The sequence below is a fragment of the Agelaius phoeniceus genome, chromosome 14 (assembly GCF_051311805.1).
Source record: "Agelaius phoeniceus isolate bAgePho1 chromosome 14, bAgePho1.hap1, whole genome shotgun sequence".
NCBI lineage: Eukaryota > Metazoa > Chordata > Aves > Passeriformes > Icteridae > Agelaius > Agelaius phoeniceus.
Genome location: NC_135278.1, coordinates 1,163,512 through 1,188,903, shown reverse-complemented (window position 1 = coordinate 1,188,903; position 25,392 = coordinate 1,163,512). Strand labels below are relative to the sequence as shown.

At 36.1% G+C, this 25,392-nt stretch overlaps 2 protein-coding genes across 11 annotated transcripts in view; one reads left to right on the top strand and one right to left on the bottom strand.

Moving 5' to 3' along the window:
* Nucleotides 1-498: 498 nt before the first annotated feature.
* Nucleotides 499-25,392, bottom strand: part of RPGRIP1L (RPGRIP1 like) — a 53,279-nt gene continuing 28,385 nt past the window's right edge. For 6 of the 10 annotated variants that reach the window (XM_077185869.1, XM_077185870.1, XM_077185868.1 and 3 more), the window contains 6 exons: nucleotides 23,884-24,055; nucleotides 22,663-22,790; nucleotides 19,718-19,901; nucleotides 18,101-18,185; nucleotides 15,995-16,128; nucleotides 11,959-13,258 (listed from right to left, as the gene is read on the bottom strand). In XM_077185869.1, coding sequence (XP_077041984.1) covers nucleotides 13,155-13,258; nucleotides 15,995-16,128; nucleotides 18,101-18,185; nucleotides 19,718-19,901; nucleotides 22,663-22,790; nucleotides 23,884-24,055 — 807 coding nt within the window. In that variant the 3' untranslated portion in view covers nucleotides 11,959-13,154. Of the gene's footprint in view, nucleotides 2,906-11,958; nucleotides 13,259-15,994; nucleotides 16,129-18,100; nucleotides 18,186-18,237; nucleotides 18,782-19,717; nucleotides 19,902-22,662; nucleotides 22,791-23,883; nucleotides 24,056-25,392 lie in introns of those variants that run through there. The other 4 variants (XM_077185871.1, XM_054641704.2, XM_054641706.2 and 1 more) reach the window with 4 other exon arrangements.
* Nucleotides 2,905-11,296, top strand: RBM11 (RNA binding motif protein 11). Its single transcript, XM_077185874.1, is given in 9 exon segments — nucleotides 2,905-6,365; nucleotides 7,367-7,529; nucleotides 8,378-8,456; nucleotides 9,175-9,268; nucleotides 10,908-10,989; nucleotides 10,992-11,058; nucleotides 11,060-11,099; nucleotides 11,101-11,141; nucleotides 11,143-11,296. Coding segments are annotated over 9 exon segments (795 nt in total). The 5' UTR covers nucleotides 2,905-6,263; the 3' UTR covers nucleotides 11,270-11,296.

Below are 25,392 nucleotides of genomic sequence, written 5' to 3'. Positions count from 1 at the left end.
CAGGTTTGTGCAGAAGTGATTTTACAATGGTTGCAGAGTATTTTGAAGTTTATTTCCCTAGTGACTGGTAAGGAATGGACCTGAGCCATGAGTTGAAATATGCTCACTGTCTGTATTCTCTGATGAGGGAATGCTCTAAGGAACTTGTCTGCTGGCAGAGATTAGGATTCGTTGGTCTGCACCTGTGTTTGAAAATGTCTCTTGTGCCTTGAGATGCAGAATAGAGAAGTATTACCCTTCCAAAGCCATCTGAAGATAATGAAGACTGTTGCATAAAAGTTTTACTGGCATTTTGTTTTCTTTTGAGGGAAATGTGATACTTGTTTATAGATATTATTTATTATAGATGGATAATGAGATGATTGGCTCTTGCAATTAAGGGATGAATATTGTGTGAATATTAAGAGAAGCTTTATTGATGTATAGTTATGTTATTGTAGTTTAAATGTCCTCTGTTCTCCCCATAGTTCTGTTATAAATGATCAATCAAAAGCCAAATTATCAAAAATGCAAAAAGATTTATTTATCTTTTTCCGCGACCAAAATAGGGTCCTCAAAACGACCACAGCCAAAGAGACAGCATCGAGCTCGGGTTCGGCACTGGGTGAACCTAGATCCAACCTCTATCGCATCGGGCCCCCTCTCGTTCGCGAGAGCCGCTTCTAGTGGGGATGTTTTATACAGTTTATTATGCCTGAGGCAAAGGAGTCCAAGTTTCTTTTGTAACTCTGCATATTCACAGTTGGTTCTTTCACTGTGCAGAGCTGGACAATCGCTGTTTCCTGGTTGATGGCCAGTGTTTCTTGGGCGATGTTATCAGCAGGGCAATGATTGCTCTTAGGCGTCTTCCTCGGGATAATCATTGCGCTGGGTGCGTCCATTCATAAGCTAAACAAGCCGATTGTTATCCTGCCTCTTTCAGGATTTTCAAGTTTGAATAGACGTCTGCCTCTCAGGCTGCTTGTGGTCAGAGACTCATTTGGATTTCACAATCTTTATAAAATACATTCTTTTATAGCATGAATTATTTCCCAACATATGTTACAGTAACCTTTTTCCCTCCTCTGTATTGTTCCCACCAGACAGCCTGGGTTGCCTAGGACAGGTAAAAAGAAGGCGTACACGTGTCCATTGAATGGGTCAGTTGGGAGTGGAAAAGCTTGGTGCTTAGGGGGTGTGGCATGGCAACACCTGACCTCCAATCAAGTTACAAGAAAGCAATGTCCACCAATAAATGGCAAAGAAGAGTTGACTGACAGACTTTGGGAGGGGCCAGGGTTGGCTGATGCAACCCCCCCAGGGGTATTAAAGACTGAGCGTCCATCTTCAAGATGAACTGCCCACAAGGAAGGCAGCTACAAGGGCAGTTCTCAGCACTACAATTTTTCCTTATTTAGTCTTTTTGTTGAATTTTTGTTAAAGTTTAATAAGCCTTTTAAAATTTTGAAAGTGAGCAGTTGTGTCTCATGCTATTGCAGTAACAGTGGTTTGTGTGAAAATAATCACAGTATTGTGAAGTTCCTTGTACTGCTTTCCTCTCCCCGTTTTCTGCGGGAGAATAAACTTACACTTCAGTAGCAGTGTAACTGATTCTGTGCAAAGTTCATGACTTTGGGAATGCTGGTGAAGTTAAAAGGTTTGAACTCTTCCCTGTGGTACAAGCTCATAGAAATGAACAGCCTTGCTTCTCTGTCAGGTTAATGTTTTGGTTATTTTAAGTATCAATAATTGCATTAATCTCCAACACACATACCCAGTGTGAAAAATGCCAATTTTTTTTTTTTATTTTAAAAGTTTAATAGTAATAAAATGGTTGTAAAAATAGTAATACAATTAGAGTAATAATAATTTGGACAATTTGAATTATTACAATATGAGACAATAGAAACAAAGAGTTACGGATGTCCAGGTACCATTTTCTGGGCAGCACAAGCCTGCAAAACACGTTAACAGAGGATTAACCCTTAAAAACAACAGCCTGTTGTATGTTCATACATCTCATACATGATGCATAAATTCCATTCAAACAAAGGATTCGGTCTGGTCATTGTCAACTTCTTCCTCCTAATCCTAAGGCGCCTTCGATCCTTAGGCAGGAAGAAGTCTATTTCTTCTGATAAGAGGGCAATAAATTATTTTTCTCTGAAAGATTTAGGTGTCCTGTGGCTGCTATCTTGCTGCGAGTCCTTTCTCTAAAAAAAGTATCCTACATAGCATAGTTTCTATTTTAACATTTTTTATAAGCTAAAACTATATTTAACACACTACTTAAGAGAATTAATACAGCATTACTTTCTAACACAACACATATAATATTCATTTTAATATTTGGGAGAAGCCAGTCATAAAATATGCATTTTTCACATCCAGGTATTGAGTTGATGCTGTGCATTTCATATGCTCAATTCACATTTTTTCCCTGAGGCTACTGATGAGTCAAGGCTTTTTTATTTTGATCCACAGAGGTGAAATAGTCTGTCTGACAAGCAGTTGGGCTCAGGTAGTACTTGGCAATGCAGCTCGTTAACCAAATCATTGCTCTAATTTTTCACCCTGGCGCAACTCAAGCCCAGTCTGCCAGAAACAGGTCCTGTAGAGTTGCTATTCTGCTTCCTGTGTCCCTTTGTGCCTGAGACTTCCTGCTGGCTCTGTGGTCATCGCAGTTCTCAGTCCAGCCCGGGCCTGTCAAGCAGGGAGATGCAGAGGTGCAGGTGGGCCTCCTGTTGTCTCAGCTGATGCCCTTTGGCAGTGTTTGCAGGTTAATAGGAGCTTGTAGACACCTGCTGCTTCATGCCCAATTGTCTGGGAGGGGCTCAGTGTGCCATCACTACAGAAAACCAAAGATGCTCAGGCTGATGCTCACAACAGCATACGACTGGTAGTGTTAGTGATTGATCTGGTGTTTCTACAAGAAGAAAGTGTGAAAAACACGTTCACTCTCCTGCGAAAATTTAAAGACTTTAATGAAAGACAATGGGAGACAAAGAGAGTAAAGCAAAGATTAAAGGGTGCATCTTAGCACTCAGCCAAAAGCATTCCATCACCTTCGGGGATACCCCTTCAATACCTTTTCCATTATATCAACCTTGTGAAATATGCCAATCACTTGTTTTGAAATTTTAAAAGTTTAACAGTAATAAAATGATCATAAAAATAGTAACACAAATTAGAGCAATAAGAATTTGGACAATCAGAGTTAGGACAATAAAGGACAATAAAAGCAAAGAATACGAACATTCAGATGCTTTCCTAAAAAAGCATGGCTTTCTAACAAAGGATTAACTCTTAAAAGCAATAGCCTGTTGCCTATTCATACATCTCATACATGATTCAAAAACTCTTTTCAAACAAAGGGTGTTTTCTGGTTATAATTCAAATTCCCCCCCTTCGTCTTGTAAATCATTTCAGACTCCACGAAGTCTGCAAGGAGACTAGTTTTTCACGATAAGGAGACAATAATTCTGTCTCTTTTGGATTTTAGTGTTTTGTTGCTGTTATCTCTGTGCGAAGAATTTCTTGATTATCTCATCTCTTTCTTGAGCTACTTAAAAAGTATCTTACGTAGCATAGTTTCTATTTTAACGTTATATTATAACCTCAAACTATATTTAACACACTACTTTAGAAAATTAATACAGCATAACTTTCTAACATAACACATATAATATTTATTTTAATATTTGCAATAAGCCAGTCATAAAATATGCAGTTTTCACAACCTGTTGCATATTCATAGATGCTTATGCATATCCATAAACTAGTTTACATTTTCCAGGAACCATTTAACATGGCCCCTCCCCGGGTCTGCCTTTTTAGCACATGTGTGTTTCTTGAATGTGGTTTTGACTCCTCCTTGTCACTTCCAGTTTGGACCTTTGTCCATACTTTCTTCAGATCGCAGATGCTGATAGTTGACATATCAATAGCAGGGTCCTCATTACATATTCACTGGATGTTATCCCGACCAAACAGAGAGTTCACCCATAGCTATCAGCTACCACTACTACTATGTCTACGTTTTTGTTAATAGCAGAAATAAAAGCAAAGTTATTTTAACATTTTGCATATAACATTCATCCTAGTATTTGTGAAAAGCCAACGACATAATATGTATTTATAACAAAAGTTTGGATCAGGAATTCTCAGTGTGCCGTGAGTTCTGCTCCCTTGCCCAGGAGCTGCTCCTATGGCTTTGGGTACACTCTTTTCCCCAGCTTTCTGCCTGTGACCAGCTGCCTTTGGAAGCTCATCAGGAGCAAAAGTCTCTGTTCATTTGCCGAGCTGTGACTGGACAACTCTAGCAATTTATTCCAGAGATTAGGTCAGTCCGTTGTTCCTCCATGGTTTAAAATCACTCTGCTGTTCAAGCTGTTATGAATAAGAAGCTTGACTAGGCCAATATTCAAGCAGCAATCAATTTATTATTTAATATGGTTAAGTATGAGCAATACAGCGCTGGGTAGTGGGGGAAGTTTTCCCTCCAACTGCACACCGATAGTTGAGGGTTACAGGTATTTATAGGGGTACTCATGAGCTTTTTCAGCAGTTTCTATTTCCAATTTTTACTCATCAGCAATTTCTATTCCAAATTATTACATCACAATTCTATACACTATTGTGATTTTAGTTTCTCTCAGGATGTATCTCAAAGGAGTATCCCAGATGGTGGCGGTCCAGTTTCTGAAAGAAGAAAGACGAATCCCATCTGGTGGAATCCAGCTCCCCAGATGTGGCTCCACCTTTTAATTGCAGAGACTATAAATCTAATAACAGTGATGTCCAGCTTCCCTTTGGTCAAAACCATAAATCCTTGAGGTGATGTTCATCTTCCTTTCTCAAGCTGTTTTTCTCTGCTTCAATAAGGCGTGAGATAAGCATATTTCCTTTATATATATTCTAAAGCTATAGTTTCAAGGATATAAGTAATATTCTAAAATTATACTTCAAAAGGTTATTATTGCAGAGCTCTTTATGGATTAACTGCAAGCAAAAAGCAACATCCTTAACGCTTTAATTCCAATGCTCCTAAATCAACCGGGGTTAATTGCAAACAAAAGATAGGTTCAAAGGCCTCTTCCCATGCTTTATTTTCCTCAGTTATTGTTAGAATTCACAGCTCTCCCATTGTCCGCGTCCGCACATTTCGCACTCACAAATACCCATGTCACCTGTTTGTACCTGATACGAATCACAGCTTTATATTTCACAAAGCCGATGTTATAAAGTGGGCTATTGTAGGCAGGGTTATGAATTGTTAATGATGTAATTTTATTCTGAATTGTTAATTAATTGAATAGATTGTGATACCTAATTTATGTAGTAAGTTATGAAGTAATAACATAGAGTTAAATGTACTGTAGTATAAATGTGTGCCCACTAGAGGGGGGTGGTGAAATGAGTGGGGGAATTTTCCAGAAAGCTACCTCATGAGATGATGACATTAATATGAACTGTGATTGGAAGACTAGTCAGCCAATGAAGCCTCAGAATTCTAGAATAACTGGCCAAGAATGCACTATCTTGTGGGCCAACCAGCAACCAGGAAAAGGACCGATCAACAAGTGGATTGAAAGCACAGCACCTGGCGCCTTTCTTCGAAACTCGTGTCCAAGGAAGCACCCTGTGTTGAACACAGTTTGTTAGTTTGTATCTCTGACTTGTCACGTAGGCCCCAGTCTTACCCTGAGGTCTCATCTTCAGTTGTCTTGATTTTTAATAAACAGGCCCAAGCCTTTTAAAAGATCTTGGCCTCATTTCGCCTGTTTATATCAGCCAACATTGTAACACAGTGCAGAAATAGGTTTTCTGCAAGGCTGGCATGGATTTCTATCTGATAAAACCCTCTCTCTTTGCTCCTGAGCTGAGCACTTGCTCTGTTTGCAGCTTCTTCTACAGTAAGGGCCCATTGCAATGGTAATAGCAGGAGTGGATGGTGTGAACACACTTGTGAATACTAGTCTGAGAAGGTGGATTGTTTTTCAGGGTTGGTCACTTTGTTTTGCACCAGTTAGCCCTGCTAGAACTTAAGATTCAGTGGCAAAAATACAGGAGAAAACCTTCATGTTTGTATTTACCATCATTACTACACACCGAACGATTAAGTACGGTGTCACAGATGTTGGGGGTGGTGTCACAAACAGACGCGACACCTTCCTTCCCGCGTTCCCGTGTTGCCAAGAGCCGGCCCGGCCCCTCACACCGAGTGCAGCTTCCCCGCAGCTGGGACGCTCTTCTCGCATTCCCGCAGGGCTCCCACAGGCTTTATGTCATCCCTGGGGCGGGCCGAGGCGGCGGAGCAGACTCTGCTCGTGGGGAACTTGGAGAGCCGGGTCAGGGAGGAGATCCTCTACGAGCTCTTCCTGCAGGTAGCAGACGGGTACCCTTATATATCGAAATGCTGTTCTAATGCTCGAGAAGAAAAATTCGACCAGCGGGATGTTCAGTTAGGAAAGCTGGACAACATGCTCTCCAGAGGTCCCTTCAAACCCTGACCTTTCAGTGACAGTGTAGAAACACAAAATAGTTGGACCTGTTTGAAGCCCGTGCTTAATTCCTGCCTGTTTTCAAGATTAAAAAGTAGTCTGCTTTATAACTGTAAACTGTAAATATGAGCTTAAGAAGTTTATCTTCTTAGGGGACATAAATAATACAAGACAAAATGTAAAAGTGATAAAGATGGTCTTAGAACACAGTTTTGCATTATTCTTCTGCATAATCTGCAACAGCCATCCAACTCCCAGCTTTTATCTGGGTCGTTAGGTCATCCCAGTAACTTGTCTTTCCCTTGTTTTATCTTGTTTTCACTCCCTTTTGCTGCAACAGCCTATGCTTCTCATTTTAGTCTTGCCTTATCATTGAAAATATCCAATTTTCAATATCCAAATATTCAATATTCAAATATCCAATATTGAACTGAAAACATCCAGTTCAATATTCCTGCTATGGCATAGTCCTGAACATACATCCCTGACCTCTAGCTCTTCCCCTCCATCAAATGATGAGCACGTAACTACTGCTACTTCTAAACTATTAATATTTTTATTTATGAACTGGAAGGTAACTTTTGCTATGGAGTCAGCAAATTATTCTTCCCCTTTGGGAAACGAATTATTATGGTATGGTATTCTAAAAATAATAAAAATTCTGGTTATGAAAGATTAAACAGGAATTGATGCTTGGTTCCCTTTTAACATTTTTGGAGCTGATTTTTGTTTGTAGAAGGCTCCAAATTTGAGCTTTGGGAATGTGGAGAGACATTTTCAAAGTAAGAAACTTACGGTTTCTGACTACGGCTGAAGAGAAATAATTAAATATTCAAAACATAATGAAGTGTCAGTTCCTCCTAAATAATAGAAATTTCTTTCAGGCTGGACCATTAACCAAAGTGATGATTTGTGAGGACAAAGAAGGAAAACCTAAGTCTTTTGGATATGTCTGCTTTAAACACAAAGTATCAGTGCCTTATGCAAAAGCTCTGCTGGATGGAATCTGTTTGTATGGAAGACCAATTACCGTGCAGTATTGGAGGGGTATGTTTTGTAGTCCTAATGGTAAAGTGTAAATGTTTATATTTTCTTAAGAACAGTTTTGAATCCTAAAGCCTTTTATTACAAAGATAAAAATTTGTAGTTGGAAAATTAATTTTTTGTTAAGAAACAAAGACTTCCTGTGGCTTTTACATAGGGAAAGATTCAGTCTTTGTATTTTTTTGTTTGCTGAGAGAATACAATAGATTGGTTCAGAACATCATAACTTGCAAGCTGTGTCAGAGACTGCTGTATGGAAAACAGCAATCCAGGTTTTCATGCCAGATTACATTTAGGAATTGGGGTGTAACTTTGCCTTGCAGTCTGACAGAAAAAATTGATTCAGTATGGCCAGCCACTATTGAACTCTTGGATAATTTTTAGACTAAAGCCACAGAGTTTTCAGTGCTTTTGTTTTAAAGGTAAGAGATCGTAGTTTATATTATATTCTTAATCAGGCATCGTTTGCAACCCAGACATTAAGGACTCACATTCCTTCAGTGCTACTGCTTCCTTCAAAGGCTCTACAGAGCATTTGCTGGGTTTAAGCAGAATGTCTGTGGTTCTTAAAATCAGAAGCATCTCTTGTGTCTGTAACTAGGTGATGATATTGTTCTTGGTTACTTCAACAACCCTGAATTTTGCTTCTCTAAGTGAATAAATGAGAAATGAACATTTTCAAGCTGTAAGGTGATGCTATTGATTATCTGCCATAAAATGGCACCATACCTTTGTATACTATCTTCGATCTACTAGGAGACTACAGATGACACAAAACACTTTCTGTGGTTTTTAACTGGTTAATTGAATTGTCAAACTGAATAGTCATTATGCTCTTTTCTTATTTCCAGGGAGTTCTCCCTCACCACAACCAGACAGTTGTACAGACGGTTTTGAACACTATATTGACTTAGAGTCTCCTGCAGACAGGTAACAAAGATCACCTGTGAATGAACCTTATGATCATAATTTAAAAAAAATTGTATAAAGAAAGTGAGTTGATGTGGTAGAGCAAAGAGCAATTTCAAGGTTTTTCATTGAAACAGCATCTTGCTATTGCATCCTTACCGAGGGCTTGTGACAGGCTGCAGTTAATTATAATGTTTGGTTGTTAAGCTTACCAGATGATTAGTTAGATTCAATTTTCCATACTTTATTTGTTTCTGCAATATTCAGAACCATGAGAACATGCTGAACCCTGGGGCTTGTACTAACAATGTTTTCAGTCATTGGGGAACAAAATCTGACAAGTCTTTTTTTAACCCCACCAAGTTTACACCTGCATTTTTTGTGTGTTTATGCACAAGCAGCTGTCATATACATATGAATGCACAGTTATAAACCTGTTATAATGGAAGTCTGAACACCCCAGATTCAGTATTTAAGCTGAACTCCCATGGTGAAATCTAGTACCCTTTTGTGCATGCTCATAAGAGGATTCCTCATTAATTAAACCTTTGGGTATATTTCATTTGTTTTATCTTTATTTTTCATGTAAGTCCTGTTGGATATTACCATTGGACATTACCATTACATCAATTGTCCTCTTGGATATTACCATTACAGCCCAAGAGTTAAGTCTCAGTACTCTGATCGGCAGTATGTGGTGGACATTCAGCCTTTGTACATTGGCTTGTTTTTTCTTTAGGCATCAAGAGCTTTCTGGAAATCCTCCATTTCCTGTTACTCCTTTGCCAGTGAACAACAGTTTACTTCATGATCACCCTGGCTTTCAAGAGGTGGTGAGTTAGTGTTAGAAGTTAAAAAATTTGGGAGCTTTTATGAAGCTGAATGCATTTTGCATTCCTGCAAAAACCAATGCTTGCTTTAGGTCTCAAAATGTGCTATAAGCACAATATTAGGACACTTCAGGATCCTCTAATAACAGGAATCTACCAAACCAAACTATTTTCTTCCTGCAAGAATATCCTAAAGGTATATAGGTTAAGAAAGCTAAAAACAGTGAAGTCTACGAAACTCTTTCCTGCACTGTGTTCCAAATGGTGGGACAAGTTGACCTCATTGGACTACAACCATGCAAGCAACAGTGTCTTCACAAATAGCTACCTCTTAATTCTTCTTAATTCAGAAATGACCACCAGAAGTTTAAAATGTGTTAAAACCTAATCTAAAACTCAGTGAATCACCAAGTTTGGGAAACAACAGTTTGAGGTTTTCTGGCCAAACCTTCACATGCCTGTGTAGGTCTCTCCTTCATGATTTACTTTCACAGCAGTAGATGACAAGAACCCACACTTCACTTCCCCTCTACAAGACTCTGGTGCATCAGACCATTATCACCCTAAATCTTTTGTCTGAGATATTCCACAAAGCAAGGAAACTGGTCTCTTCAGGTGGAAATCTGTTCATCAAACCTACTCCCCAAACACATCATGAAGCTTCTGAATCTGATGAGTCTGTGGACTGATAGGGCTGAAGAAACTCAGCCTTTAACGTGAGGTACCAACTTTAACATGAGGTACCAACTGTGGACAGTCCTGCTCACCGATTCTGACTGGCCAGCCCTTGGAACTAGAGAAGGAGAGCAGTCTGGATCAGACTACCCTTGTTGGTACAAGATTACCCTTGTTGGCTGCAGTCTGAGCACAGAAATGGAGAGCATCTATTCTCCACCTGTGGGGTGGGGGCCTGCCCTCCCATCTTCCCACACTGTGCCCTGAGAAGAGCTAGTACTTGTATGAACTTGCCCATCTCCTCTACTCCCTTTTGAAGGCTCAAGTGCACCATCTTACCCTCTGTGCTTGCTGATGAACCTACTCCTCAGTAACAAGGAAGTAGACCAGCACACACCACCAACTTCATCCCATTTTCTGCTTGCCAGAGGAGATGGTATTGAAGTGTGTTTCACATGATAGTTTGTTGAAGCTTCAGCAGAAGTCTCTCATCACTAGTATGCCTTAACAAATCTACCTCACCTTATGTTGGCAGGTTGCCAGGCAGGTTGCTCACTTGGGAATCTTTCAATGTCCTTGTTGGAATGCTTTGTTCCACATCGAATTTAAAATTCATTTAACTGGGTTTGAAGAACTTGCAGATGTGCATGCCTTTACAGTACCAACAGGCACTGCAGTTACAAATATTTATCAAATAGAGATGAAGAAATGAAAGGAATACTATCTTTCTTTACCCTATGTGAGGACTACCTGGCAATTTAGCATTATATCAGGTTGTCTCTGTTCTAACCTTGCCATGAAAAATTTGTCTACTTTTCTGAACTATACTAGTTGTTGTAATAAAATAGCTTTACTCTCAAGTATTCTGTGTTATTTTATAGTTTGTTGGTATTTCAATTGATTAAGTCATGATGCATGCAAAATGAAGTTCTTTAAAATTTCCTCTTCACAATGTAAACAACTCAAGTTTCTATTTCTCTAAATGTACCATGTTCTGGCATAGCAGTATACAGTACAGAGTCCAATGGGTTAACAATTTCTTTATTAGCAGTACCTTCAGACTTATCCTTTTCTCCCTATCAGAATCAAACTGCACAATTCAAGACTGCACGGAGTTATCCTGAATTTTCCACATCCAAGTGACTGTGAAGTGCACCAAGCAGGATGAAAGAAAGACAAGATGGCAAAGTTGTGACAATGACTAGTACTGAAGAGAATAAAAGGAGACAAAGACAGTGTGGCCAAAACTGGGGGAAAAAAAACAAACCCCAAGAAAAAGACATATTAATACTGTATATTTTTTATTATTATATTTGCTTTCATCTTTGAACTTTATTAAAGAAGGAATGATCAAGATCCATAGTATTTGTGAAATGCATTATGCATACAAACTTAGAATATCCTGAGTCAGAAGGGTCATGGAGTCCAGCTGGACCCACACCCTCCCTGCTGTCCCCCTTTGCAACCCCTCCCAGCACATCAGCCCCCTGGGGAACAAGTTCTCCCCAAAACCCTACCAGAGCCCACTGAAGCCGCAAGGTCTGGTTTTTGTGCCCCTTCTACACACTGTCTGCCACAACTGAAAGGAGTCTGGCTGGCTCCACTGTACTTGCAACGGCCCTTTAAGTAGCTGCATATTTCACGGGCCCAGCTACATCAACCTCTTACCTTTACTTATCCTCAATAAAAAGCATTGATTTGAAATAAATTCACAGAATAGTTATTTGGTGGTTGGAAAGGAGCTTTGGAGATCATCTAGTCCAATCACACCACCAATGTAGGGTCACCTGGAGGTGACGCAGGAAGTGTCCAGGTAGGTTTTTGTCTTGAATGTCTCTGGAGAAGGAGACTCCACACCCTCTCTGGGAAGATGTCTCAGTGCTCTGCCACCCTCAATGTAAAGAAGGTCTTCCTCATGTTATAGTGAAGTTTGGTTGTTCATTACCACTGAAGTCAAAGGCTGTCAGCTTGTGTAGCTATTTATATTTATATGTAGGTAATCAGAATAGCCACTGGTCTATAACAAGCAAAACAGACTTTACTTTATTGATTTTTTTGTAGCAGTAGAAGGACCACATTTTTGCAACTTTTTTCAAGAATGGTTCAGTTCTTTAATACATATGACTTTAATACATATGGAAATAATTCTGCATTTAACAAGAATGACAGTTCCATAAAAATGTGAAACAAATAATTGCTAATTGTGTGGAAGACCTGTCTTGCACTGTTGCAGCTGTCCTTACTCTTAAAATAATCTAAGCCTAATATAAAAAAACTCTGAACCCAGGAATAAGCCATAACAAATTGTTTACCACTGAAATCTACAGAAACATTACCTGAGCAAACCACTTTGATAACAATAACAGCTATTTTTTGTCAACTGCTTTACAAAATTAGATAAAAATGTGATGGTATGTTACAAAGCATGAAAATCAACACTAAAATGCTTTGTTATTTTTATTTCTGCGCAAAATATAAATGGCTGAAACAAATGATAAATATGCCATCCGTAGAATTAAAAAAAACCCCAACAAATTAAATTATTAGATAGTGCATTAAGTGCAAAAGCTGCTCCATGTACTGAGATCTAGCTTTGGCTTCAATTTGGATTGAAGTAATGTGTAGAAATGTGTCTCCTTTTTTCACTATGAGAACAGTCAGGCATTGGAACAGGTTGTGCAGAGAGCAGTTAAGCAGTGCCTGTCCTTGGAAGTTTTCAGACCGGGCTGGATACAGCCCTGAGTAATATGGCCTAACATAATACCTAATCCTGCAGTGACTGGGCTAAAAACTACCTGAGGTCACTTCTAACAGGAATTATTGTATTCTGACATAGTATTGTGACAGAACTACTCCTAGTAACAATCTACAAGCATTTCTGTTTGAAGGTTCACCATCACTTATTTCCTTAGACAAAATACCCCCAAATAGTATCTGATAATTTACAAGCAAGCGTGCATTTGAAACCAAACTTTGTTGGAACTAAGTTAGACTCTTACACTATCAAGTGTCGAGAGCCTGAAGTATAATTCAGCAAGGACCTTAAAAAAAAAGAAAACAGACTGAAAAATGTACAAAGCCTTATATCTGGACATCAAGCATCTTTTTAATATACATTTTACATTAAGTATACTGTGAGAATGATAAAGATCTAATTTTTGTATCTTTACACTGGGAGCAGAACATCAATAGGCAAATGTCCCTTTCCTGCCTCCTAATCATTTTTGCATTCTTCATGGACTGAACGCAGTGCATTGAGGGCTTCCACTGTCACTGTGAGCTTTCCAATTACTGCACTGGCATCTTGTGAATCAAAAACTAGAAAGGAAACATCAGAAAACAGCATTAGCTATTCAACTTAAGATTTCACTTTTGTTTTGATAGTTTTCTTTAGTGTTTGGACAGATTAAAGAGCAACCAGCATATGAAAAAAAAAAGGGAGAGATAAATAAATAATCTTGCAGTTCAGGCCCTCAGGCTACTGGAAATTAACCACTCCTAGAAGTAGAATATAAATCAATAAATGTATTCGTGTTGAAATTAATTTAGAAAGGAAACTATCAATATAATAATTGTTTAGATAAAACAATTATTTTTCACAATATGTAAATAAAGATTTTCCAAATTCTATTAAACTTCTATCTACATACATAGGAATAGTTTTAAGTAAAAATACAGCACATTAATGCTTTTTCTACACTGTGTATGATGGATGAGTCCAAATCAGCCTCGACAAATCACTCAGTAAACTGTCAGCTTCAAGAGCAGACTTCAGGGGACTGTATTGTTTTTATTTAACAGAAGAGCAGGATAATTATAGTTAATTATATCAGAAGATAGCATCTAATTCTATTTTCTCACTTCTTATACTGTCCTATTATCCCCGAGACATACTGTTAGATGTTTTGACTACAGTATTTTTCATCCATCTTCTTGCTTAGCCATTCACTTACTTGCTTCAAATTTCACATAAACCACTTTGACACAAACAGCAATGAAAAGAACAAAAGATGAGAAAGATATATGGTTGCAATCCTCAAAAAGAATAAAGGAAGTTTGGTATCTAACTTAAGAATGACTTTTTATTCATGCAGTAGTGTCCTATGAATTTCCCTGTGTCTAGGTTTATTATTTTTCCTTAAACAAATATCCAATTCAGAGAATGTGTACAACACTACTTAGCAATACTGTTTATTGTGCCCTTACATTTAATCAACATCTGTGTTCAGATCTGAAGAATTAATCCTTTTACAATTACTTCATCTAAGAAAATATACAGATATATTATTTTGCCATGATCTGACATATTTTAACATAAAATTAATTTAAATCCTCTGAAACATCTTAATTTTCAGAAAATATAAAATTTTATATGTTATGGATGCAATGAAAATCCCCAAAAAACTGTACAGCATATGCAGGAAAGGGGAGAAATGCAGAAGGGAAAAAGAATAAAAGTATTTCTAGCTATTATTATCATTTTCATATATATAATTAACATAAAGCAAAAATTGGTTTAAATTAGTCTGACAGTTAGGGGAAGAAATTCTCCTCACAATATTACAGTAGTTGTCATTACATGGTAATGAATAGCTTACAGTAACTAGTAATAAAACTCAGTCCTTATGGTCCTAATAAGTCTCTTCAGATGATGATTAGGAATTTTAACAGTTTTGTGAAAGTGACTTTCAAGAATTATGTTTACCTAACTAATCAATCTTATCAAATGGGAATTATGACAGTGGAGGTATGGTCATAAATTCCAGAACAAAAATCAATCTTCCAGTGAGAGAGTACAAAATACATTTTTGGAGGAGTTTTTGTACTTGGAGAAAAATTATTGGTGGAGAAAAGCTTAAGTTCCTCAGCCACAGCAGGAAATGCATCAAATCTGTATATTATTCTTCCAGAGTATGGAAATTTGATGATTCTTAGAATTTTCCTTATCGCGTTCCTGTAAATTGATTTTAGCAACAGTGTGGATGCAAATCATGCATGATAAGAATGGATATGGATAAGAAAGCCTAGTTTTTTCCCTCATTATTCAGCTCCCTATTGCTCAAGTACAGGAATTAGACACAACAGTAGAAGTAGTAAAGTTACATTTCCCTGGCATTCTGCTGGGGCTCACTAGAACTCTTGCTATTGCAAAAGGAGCCTTGTGAACATAGGTGCTTGGCATCCAGTCACTGAACTAATTCACTTACTGGGAAAGGAGAGTTACTCTTTTATAAGAGAGGTGCTTTCAGCTTCTTCACCGAGCTTCACCCCAAGGGGGAAAGAGGATTGAGAGGAAAAAGTAAAGAGAAAAGTGCACCATTGGTAATCGTGTCTCTGCTGCCATGGGGAACAGGAAACTGAGCAAGGAGAATATTATCCTCACAGTTGACAAAAGGACCACAAAGCCTTCTTAAGTCTTCTTATCAATGTTATAAAAACGCATCCTATGACCTTAGGAAAAGGAAGATTCCACACTTCTTAATCACATCACCTTGCTCTAATGAGTCACAATGAGTTTGGTCAGTCTGTTACAGAAGGGTGCCCACTAAAACTGATTCCTAATCAAAAACACCAGTATTTCACATTGTATCATACATGTTTCATATGGAGGAAACAAACTTGAGGTACACAGGGATATAACGTAATTTCAAATAAAATACAGACGTTAGTAATACCAAATTGCTGATGAAAATTTTAATACAAAACGAATTTTTATACAAAATACATATTTATTGTCATACCGCAATGAAGTATGTTGTAGAAAAGACAGAATTATAGCAGTGGACATAGCTTGAAAGTTCTTAGGTTTTATAAACTAATTTCTATGAGGTGAGAATGCTATTTGGTTTAGGGTTTTTTTAAAAAACTTTAGGGAATAATACTAACAGATAGTATTTTTGCAGACTTTTGCAAACAAATGTGGAAGTTATTAGTTAGTATTAAATAATTTCTTATTGAAACAATTACTTGCACAGTAACGCCTACAAAGCAAAGTAGAAATTCAATGAATTTTAGGCTACAGAAGTTTACAAGAAAGCGATCTTTAAAACTTACCATCAATATCTTGCTCAATGATATCTCTTTGTTTCTGGAATATCTCTTTTAAACTGACATAAGCAAACCCAATGTCCTCACATTCAAGATCCTGCTCATCTTCTGGAGGATCACTGACCACTGTAAATTTTAGGCTAAACACACATGCACAAAAAAAAAAAGGTATTTTGCTTTCAAAAAGGGTCAAAAATCAAATAAAAAATAATTAAAAAAGAAAAAAAACACACTATTTTACTAGTTTAAAATGCAGAAACACCCTTGGTGTTATGGGCAGAATATTTCCATAAATTTTGTTTCTTGGTGGTCCTCTTGATACAAAAAATGGGAAACTGGACTACTGATGAACTTCTGCCTTCCTATTTATTCAATACAGAACTGAAATTTCAGCACAAGTCAAACCAGACATTCTGATAACTGCAGGAAACAACCTACTTGTAACACAGGGAACAGTAGTGACATGATGGCACATCTAAGAGATGAATGCTTCTGTTCTGAGAAAAAGCTCACTGCTGTTATTTTACCTTATTTTTACCTCAGGTTTGTAAAATATTTACTATAGTTATCTAAGTATTTATAGGGGAAATTGCAGCACACAGACCAGCTATTGTTTCACTGTGTTGAGGAATCAATCCAGTGCAGGTGGCTCAGGAGCAGCTGCAGGTTGAGCACTGGAGGAGCCCAGCCCAAGGCAAGAGGCTGTGAAGCTACTATCCCTTAGCACAACAAAGGCCCAGGGACCCATGGCCCAGCCAGGGGAGGGACACTCAAGAGATACAGGCTGGAGCCAGTAACTCCCAGACTTTGGGTACAGCCAGGTGAGGGACACTTCGGAATGTGGCAGGAGCCGGTGACCCCCAGACTGTCCTGTAAGGGTGTGAAAGCCCAGGGGTTCCTTTGTTCAGGGTCCTTACTCTGAGGCTCCAACTTGAACTGTTATTGTCTTATTTAATTACTGCACCAAAAACTTATTTTAAGGCTTGGGACCTCTAAGACTCAGTGACTGGACACCTGCGCTGGAGTTGGTGAAGGCAACTAGTCTGACTGGGACAGTTGTGGGGGGTGTAGCTGCCAAGGGACCTCAGTCCCAGATCAGGTGGTGAAGTAAAACTGCCACAGTGGTCCTAGATGGTTGGACAGGGAAATTTCTTTAGCAACTAAGTTATCTGTCAGGGAAATAAAAAAGGGTATTTTATCCTCATTATTGTTAAATCTTAGTAAAACATGCTTTAGTAGAATATGTTTAGCAACATCCCTGATATAGATGCCAAATAAGGAATATGGAATGAAGAGAGATCACTCTTTCTTGGAGTAATCAGTGATTTGTGAGTAAGATTTACAAATGACTCTGATGCTTCAAATTTAATCAGCAGGTATCCTAGTCTTCTGTACATTGAATGGATCTTTAAATTAATAGTTGTTCCATTTTAATGAATACTGATATTCAAGAAGAAACAGAATCAAAGTATGTCATTCATTCTCTCCAAGTAATACACATGGCTACCTCAATAAAAAAAAATGAATAAGAACAAATTTATTACTATAAAATTGAACAAGTCTAATTTCTAGTCTTTCTCATATGTATTCATATAATAGATGTCTGCTACATCCATATATACACATATACCTTTTTTTATTTTAAATTCTGGGGCTAAGGAACACTTCCTGCAGTTAAGACTTCTTTTAGTATTCTGAATTCAGAAAGCAACAAATGTACTACTCTACCATCGCACAGATATGTGCTTTCCAAATTCATTACTGATAGACTACTGATGATAGACTCTAGAAACTCTGTTTTGTAAAACAAAGTTGTTTAAAAAAAAACACCAGCAAAAGAAACAACCCCCCCAGAATTAAACCACAGCACTAAACAAACATTAGATAAGTTTGTAATATTCCATTCCATATCCACCTACTCGGAGAAGAAATAAGACCAGCAGCAGCCAGATCACAATGCAGGCATCATTCCTAGCTGAAACAATTATTTTTTTCTTGTTAGTTATGTATTAACTACTTAGGGTTACCTTGTCAGTAAGGACAAATAAAAAGACAAACCATGAGCATTTTTTACAAAGACCTATAATAGAGGTTTTTAGTATTAATCTTTACCTGTCAGAAGGTAGATCTGGCTTTAGAAGAATTGACTTGAGATACTCTCTTTCTGCATGATTATCTTCCTTATCCACATTTATTGCTGCAAAGTAAATAAATTAATATAACTGGTTATCAATTGTTTTTCACCTATTAGAAGAAAAAAAACATTTTTTCACCTATTAGAAGAAAAGAACAAAATAAAATAAACGTTTATTTCATTTTCTTTTCTAAGGAAGAACAACAATGTTAAAATCAAATGTTAGAATCATAATCTAATGGTGTGTCACTGGCAGGTTTATATGACCACTGTCAAAAAAGATACAAAGGCAGCATCTAAGCATGTCACAGAGCTGCCGCTTTCTATTAACGGCAATAGCAGCCATGATTTTAAAAGCCATGATTTTAAAAGGGTCTTTACTGCTTTGGATTTGAAGTGATTTACTGTATTTTCTTCTACTAAGGAAGATAGAGATAATGAGAATGTATGGCAAAGTGCTTATCCTTTTTGACAGCCTCAGTAATTCAATCCTCCTTTCCGGCCACAGTATTTCAGTAGAAGAAATCTTCAGACCAATGGACTGGAGAAAATCTGTCATCTATATTCCCTCTCAAGTGGGCAATGCCAACATAGAAGTGGTTGATGTGACATTTCTGATTAATTTCAGTCTTCAGCTACACATGGAACAATCCAATAGTCTATAAGTAAGAGGAAGATCTAAATGAGTGAATTATTTGGGAAGTTGCATTCTAAAATCAGGTTTGTAGATGGTAGCAATTTTAAAGATCTAAGACACCGTTTCTGCAAAGCCACTTTCACGTAATTATTTTTAAAAGAATGCTTAATTTGAATGTCTGTACTAAGGGTTTGTCACAAATAGCAATAACCCTAACCCTAACCTTGATTCACCCACTACAGAATACTCTCAGCTAAAAGTCCAAGACTGAAGCACTCAGGCTGAATCTTAAATGAAAGACAATTCTACCAGGAAGAAGAAGTTAATTGAAATATTATGACATAGCTGGGGAAATAATTAACAAGAGAATTTTAAATTATTACAATAGTTCTATGTATGCCAGTAGTGTAGATATAAAGTATTAATTGGCAATGTATTAGTATGAAACAAAGATGAATTAGTTCCCCTATTAAAAAGTTGTCATTAAAAGAACACTGAGTATTTGCAAGTAGTGAAGAAGTCCAATTATATATTCTCTCTTTTCAACTAAGTTTTAGATGTACAGGTTAGAATGTTTTCTTTTGCTAAGATGTATCATCATGTACTGATAGAAAAATTAGATCATCATGCTCTTCTAAAAAGAATATATAGATTTTAGTTATGTATAGTCTAATTATGAAATTTATACACTACCAGCATATTTAAATGTGTTGTGTTGTTACCATTTTATATACCAGCCTCCTTTGGCATTTCATTGTATACTAGATAATTGCATACTTGCCTCATTTCTTAAAAATCACTTTTAGTATTTCCCAAAATATCGGGAAAATAGGCAAATAGAGTTGGCACATAGAGAAATGCAACTATAATATATAGAAAGTAGGCTTTATTGCAGGTATTTTCATAAGACAGATTTTAAGAGAAGAACCAAGCCTGCTCAGAAATACATCAGACTTACCAGTGCTATAGTTATAGTGAATCCTCTGACCACTAGGTGGTTTTGGAAGTGACAGTGGGGTCTCCTCTGCAAGGAAATTGTTTAATCTGCATTCTACAAACAGCTGCTGTATCGTTTCATCTGCTGTTATTCGTGACTCAGTAAGACCAAGTGATGTAATTTTAATCTGGATTTTTTCAACTTCCTATTTAAAAACAAAATATAAACATAATACAAATTATTTTTTGTTTCTTTAAGTGTTAACACAAAACAAACATATATATATGTGTATGTAAATCATCAGCTTTTTATATGATTAACACTGATTGACAGACATATACAAAATGAGAATCTAAAGCTCCAGGGTTTGTAGCTAAGACTGTTATTGCAAGAGATACTGATTTCCATTCAATGATTAAAACGTTTTTGTAGTAGTCATAGTCTGCTGGTTATCTTTAGGTAAAAATGCTATCTGAATCACAAATTCCAGCTGTCATTATTTTTACCTACACAGCAAAGTGATCCTGTAACTGCTTAAAATACTGTCAGTAATACAAGGTACTGAAGTTTTCCAAATAAAAGAGAATTGTTAGTACCTAATGTAGACTATACTACAAACAGTTCAATTAAAATCCATCAAATCACAAAATTGTTAGGTATGTAATGTAATAATGTATTTGTAAAGAATTCAACTTCATGTAGTGAACTTTCCTAGTTAAGTCAAACACACCTTACAAAGCTAATTTTAACATGTGATAATAAAAGTAACATCCCAGTTGTTCTTCACTGTAGCCTTTTCTTATTATCTTTAACTGAAATTACATTCTTCTGTTCCTTATATGAAATGGTTTCACACTGTTCTGCAAAGTCTGGAATATTTATGTACAGATAAATTTTAGTAAATTTTATTTAGGTGGGCATGTCAGACTCAAGAGAAAGAGTCACAAAGATTTCCTGAAATTACTCTCGGAAGAAAGAAAAGCCACAATGGTTTCAAAACTGGAAAATGTAGGTGAGCATTCGATGATGATATTCTTCAAAGAGCAAAGAGAACACACTGGATACGGAAATGTTGATTTTTTAAAAACTTATTTCTTTTCAATATATTACTTTCTTTTCATAACTTTATTAAAATATTTCTTCTATAGGGAAATATTTTGACAATTTTAATTTCTAAACTTTATTCACTTGAAGTACTAAATCACATTCAAAGTACTAGCTTTCTATATTCAGTCAGAATTCCAAACTAATGTTCTTATTTAATATGGAGACAGCTTACATTTTGCTGAGAAAATTATAAAACTAATCAAAATGAAAAGCAATGTATCCTATCGTAAAAATATTCACCATACAGAATAATTTCCATTGCTGTCAAGTCCTTTCAGTATTTGATTATGTAATTTTACCCCCTCCTTTCAAAAGACTTTTCTTTTTATTATGTATCCTATGACACTTTAACAAAAAATCCAAATCTGGATCAATATTTCAATAAGGTTCTTTCACTATTCAGCAGGTACATGGAAATTCTACCAGGATGAGAGAAAAAAATCCACACCATTCTGTCTCTACTAATAAAGGTTCATGGCTTTAGAAATTTTTTTTCCCTAAAATCTAATAAGTTAAATGGCTACTGAATGTCATTAAAGTGATGATCTTTGACTTGAATATGCTTTTCATATTCAAATTTATAAATTAATTTGAACAAAATGAAGTATTTTATAATCAATCATACATCATAGACAAGAAGAAAAAATAAAGAAGCAACTGGTATAGTTTGATACTGGAAAATCTTTTAGATATGCCTTATGATCAATATATCTAAGAAATAACTATGAACTGTCTAATTTGCAACATACAAATAACCCTGGTGTGATCTTAAATTACTTATATAGTGTAGCATACAATTAATATTTATAGGATAATTAGCACAATGATCTCCAAAAATCACAAAACCTATTTACAGTATTTGAGTATCAGCAGGATAATTATCTCAAAAGATAAAAGGCAGTGATTTCTGATCTTAACCAAACAAAAAATAATTCAACAGCAATTTTGACATGCTGTATTCTATAATCAACCCAAGAATTCAAGCAAAGTAATACATATTTTTAAAATCCAACTTTTATCATACGTTGCCTTAATAGTGTACAGCTTTTACTGGTTTTATCTACTGTTCACAAACATGCACATTGTTACCAAAAAACAGATCAATGGAGGAACGCAGAAATTTATCAACCTGAAATTAATCTACATACAAAATCCTCTCAGAATTGTTTTTAAATAATTTTGATAAAATATAATACAGGATGACTAGAAAGGTATAGAGCAACTGTATTATAGTTTGACTTAATAGTGATTACTAGTATTCATTTTAGTTCTCAAAATTACACCTGAAATTTTTTTACATTTTACTTATAAATACTGCAATCTTCAAAAGTACCTTCTGTATTTTTCTGAAGAACATATAAGTGACAGCATTTCTACAAATCTACTGTAGTTGAAGATAGGTACTTCTTAAAGATGTACTTTCTACCCTTTAAAAAAGGAGCAGTATTTCTTATACATGTTTCTTGTTACTAGTTACTTTGTAAGACACCACGGAGCCTTAAAAAGAGCACTTAAAAAACCCCCCTACCCTCTAGGATATCACATTGCAGAATATTTAAACCTGTTAATTTTAAGTACTAGTTTTATGGCTAAGATGGTTCAGTCAATGTTAGATCTAAAAGTGTGAATTTTCTTTTTTTGAGAACTATCCTATTGAAATACTGTTCAAAGTAAGTTTTCCAAATTTATATCATGCTGTGCTATTTTGCATATATGACTTCTAGTCCTGAATTGCTGGTTTTAAGAATAAGTCAAGAGATTTGATACTGTACATGTACAGCTTCATTGAAAACTGATGTTAGATACAGCAAAGCTACTCTTAGAGGACATTAGGCTTAAAATATTTTTCTTAGTCTTACCAAATAATTGCCATGTATACTCTGACTCAGCTGTTTAATATTTGTGGATACTGGACTTGAAATAATACAGTCATCACTATCAGTTTTTATTGATTCAACAGCATCATCCTCTTGATGATCTTCTTGATCTTAAAAAAAAATAAAAATCAATGCAGGTAACGCCCGCTATATTTTAGGCCACTTAAGACTTAATAAGAAATCTGATAGCAATAAATTTCCTTTTCTAATATAAAAAGAGTAAGTGCCAGGTAAATTTTCTTTTCCTTTGAAGAAGACTAACACTGTGAACTGATGACATTTAGAGTCATGTAATCTGTATTTTTTCTGGTTAGTTAAAAAAATGTTTTCCAGATGCAAACTGGTTAATAGAGTAAGTCCTGAAACGAACTAAGTATGCACAACTGTTAGCTTTATTTAAGAATATGGTCTGAATTTCCTCTGACTTCTTTTAACACCATGCACATGTAAAAGAAGAATGCACCTTTTTTCTTTAGTAAAAAAGTAGTTCTATATGCAGGTGCATTACTTTCTGGAACACTGCAGAGCATTTTTTTTCCATGAAGCAAATTATAAAGACAACTGGTATTCAAAATCAACATTCAACAAGTTTTTCCAATCTTTTTAATGAATTCTTATGCAAAAGTTGCCAACAACTAAACATAAAATGTTAGCATTCTACTTCTGCTTTTATTTTAAACTTGGTATCATGGACTTGGTTATTGCTATAATAAACAGTTCAAGCTTGGAGCTCGAACAGGTTCACCTGGCTTTTATAATCTTTAAATAAATCTAATAACTTTGTGTCACACATGTGATATAGCATCCTAGCCCTCTCACTCTCTGAAAGGATTCCAGTATCAGCATGGGCTGTTATCTGCAGACAAAAAAAGCATATTCATTAAAAGAGTCTTTGGAACAGCATAGATCCAAGGGAGAATATGAAGACATTTAAAATAGAAGCCAGGTTTCCTTTAATAATTTTACTAATCTAAGTCATATATCAGATTTTTGAAATCAATTACAATATGGTTTCCATTTGGGAAGAAAATACACCTTATCCACCACCCAGCTTCACCTGTAGCCTATGCCAGAATATAATTTATGCCATGAAGTTTCTCATAATGAAGCAGCTTCCACTACTAGTAAGAAATGCTTATGAAAATGGAAAGAGAAAGGTTTTTTCAGAAAATACAGCTACTTATTAATAACCATGAATTCTACCTTCTGGTTCCAATTCTTCAATTATTTCTGTCTCATCTCTAGAAGTAATCAATGTTTGGTCAGCCAATTGCTCCTCTGACAGATGAGAGAGCTCTTCTTTTTCCTGCTGAATTTCTTCAGCCATGTGCTTCACTTTGTCACCCAACAGCTGTTTAGCATCCTGTACCACATGCTACAGAAAAAGAGAAACTTACAGTCTTTATAAAACTCCTTGAAAAGCAGAAGTTACTGAAGTTCAAAACTTGAAGAGTTACAACCCACATTCATTATCCAGAGCCTTTTAACTACTGTATTGCTTATGCACTGCAGGAAACAATGAGAAGGTGTCAACTGCTGTAACATATAATTCATATACAGCAGAAGGACATTTATCTAACTGCATTTGTGAAAACATAACTATTATAATGATTTTGTTCCTATCAACATATATACAGCCTGTTTGATTTCCAGTTTAATTTATATTTAATCTTTTTCTACAAGTTCTACAAGACTCAGTCAAAAAACCCCAAAACACACACTGTACCCAAGAAGATAGCTAAATTTACACACATAGGCCTGCACATAATTTTACCTGTGTGCATGTGAATTGATTTTGGTATCAATGTTACTATCTCCAATCTGTAGTTAGGCCATTATTATAACTGTAGTGAACCCTATGGAACTGCATTTTAAATGTCAAAGTATTTTCGCATTATTTTCAAATACAGATCCCTAAGTTAGGAATAAAACAAGAGGAAGCCTTTAATATGCAGTAGATAATTATTATACAAAAGTAGGTATAGATTTACTGGTGGAAAAACATTTGGATAGAAAATGCCTCCTATGCTTCCCTGCATTAGCGTTACTGGTCCTCAGCTAGAACTTTTACATATGAGGCTGGACAATTCTCATAAGCAGTTTGGGTGAGACAAACCATTTATCCCACCTTTTAGTGAGTCTCCTTTTTTATTTGCTTTGGCATGTATCACATTGACAAGAAATTTTATTAAGAGCTAGATTCTCTGCTATTGAGAAAATGAACTGGAAAATGAAATAGACTTCCCATTTTAATCTGTTGAACTTTTGTTTTTCTTGCTAGGACGCTTTCTTGCCCTTCATCACAAGACTTAGACAGCAGAGAAAGTCCAGCTGTTTCATTATTTAGGCCTAATAGTATTTTGTCCTTAACCAGACAATGAGGCTTAGATTTTTAAAACAGCTAGAGGAGCTGCCACCCAAGAACAAAGACTTCTGATGGAGACTAAGTAGCTGTCTCACTTAGAAAATCCTAGTTTGTGAAAAATTGTCAAACTTTGAGAAGCTACTGTTTGGACAGCTGAAGATATTTTGTGTGTGCAACTATCTGACTAACATTTCAGTTTTTCATATCTAAGCTCTCAAAAGATTATATTCCCCAACATTTGACTTTTTGGTTTTTAAAGTTTATAAATGCAACGGATCGACTTAATTCTTATTTCCAGTCTATACTCTAGCTCTCAACGAAGTTCTAGTCAGAGTAAACCAAACAGT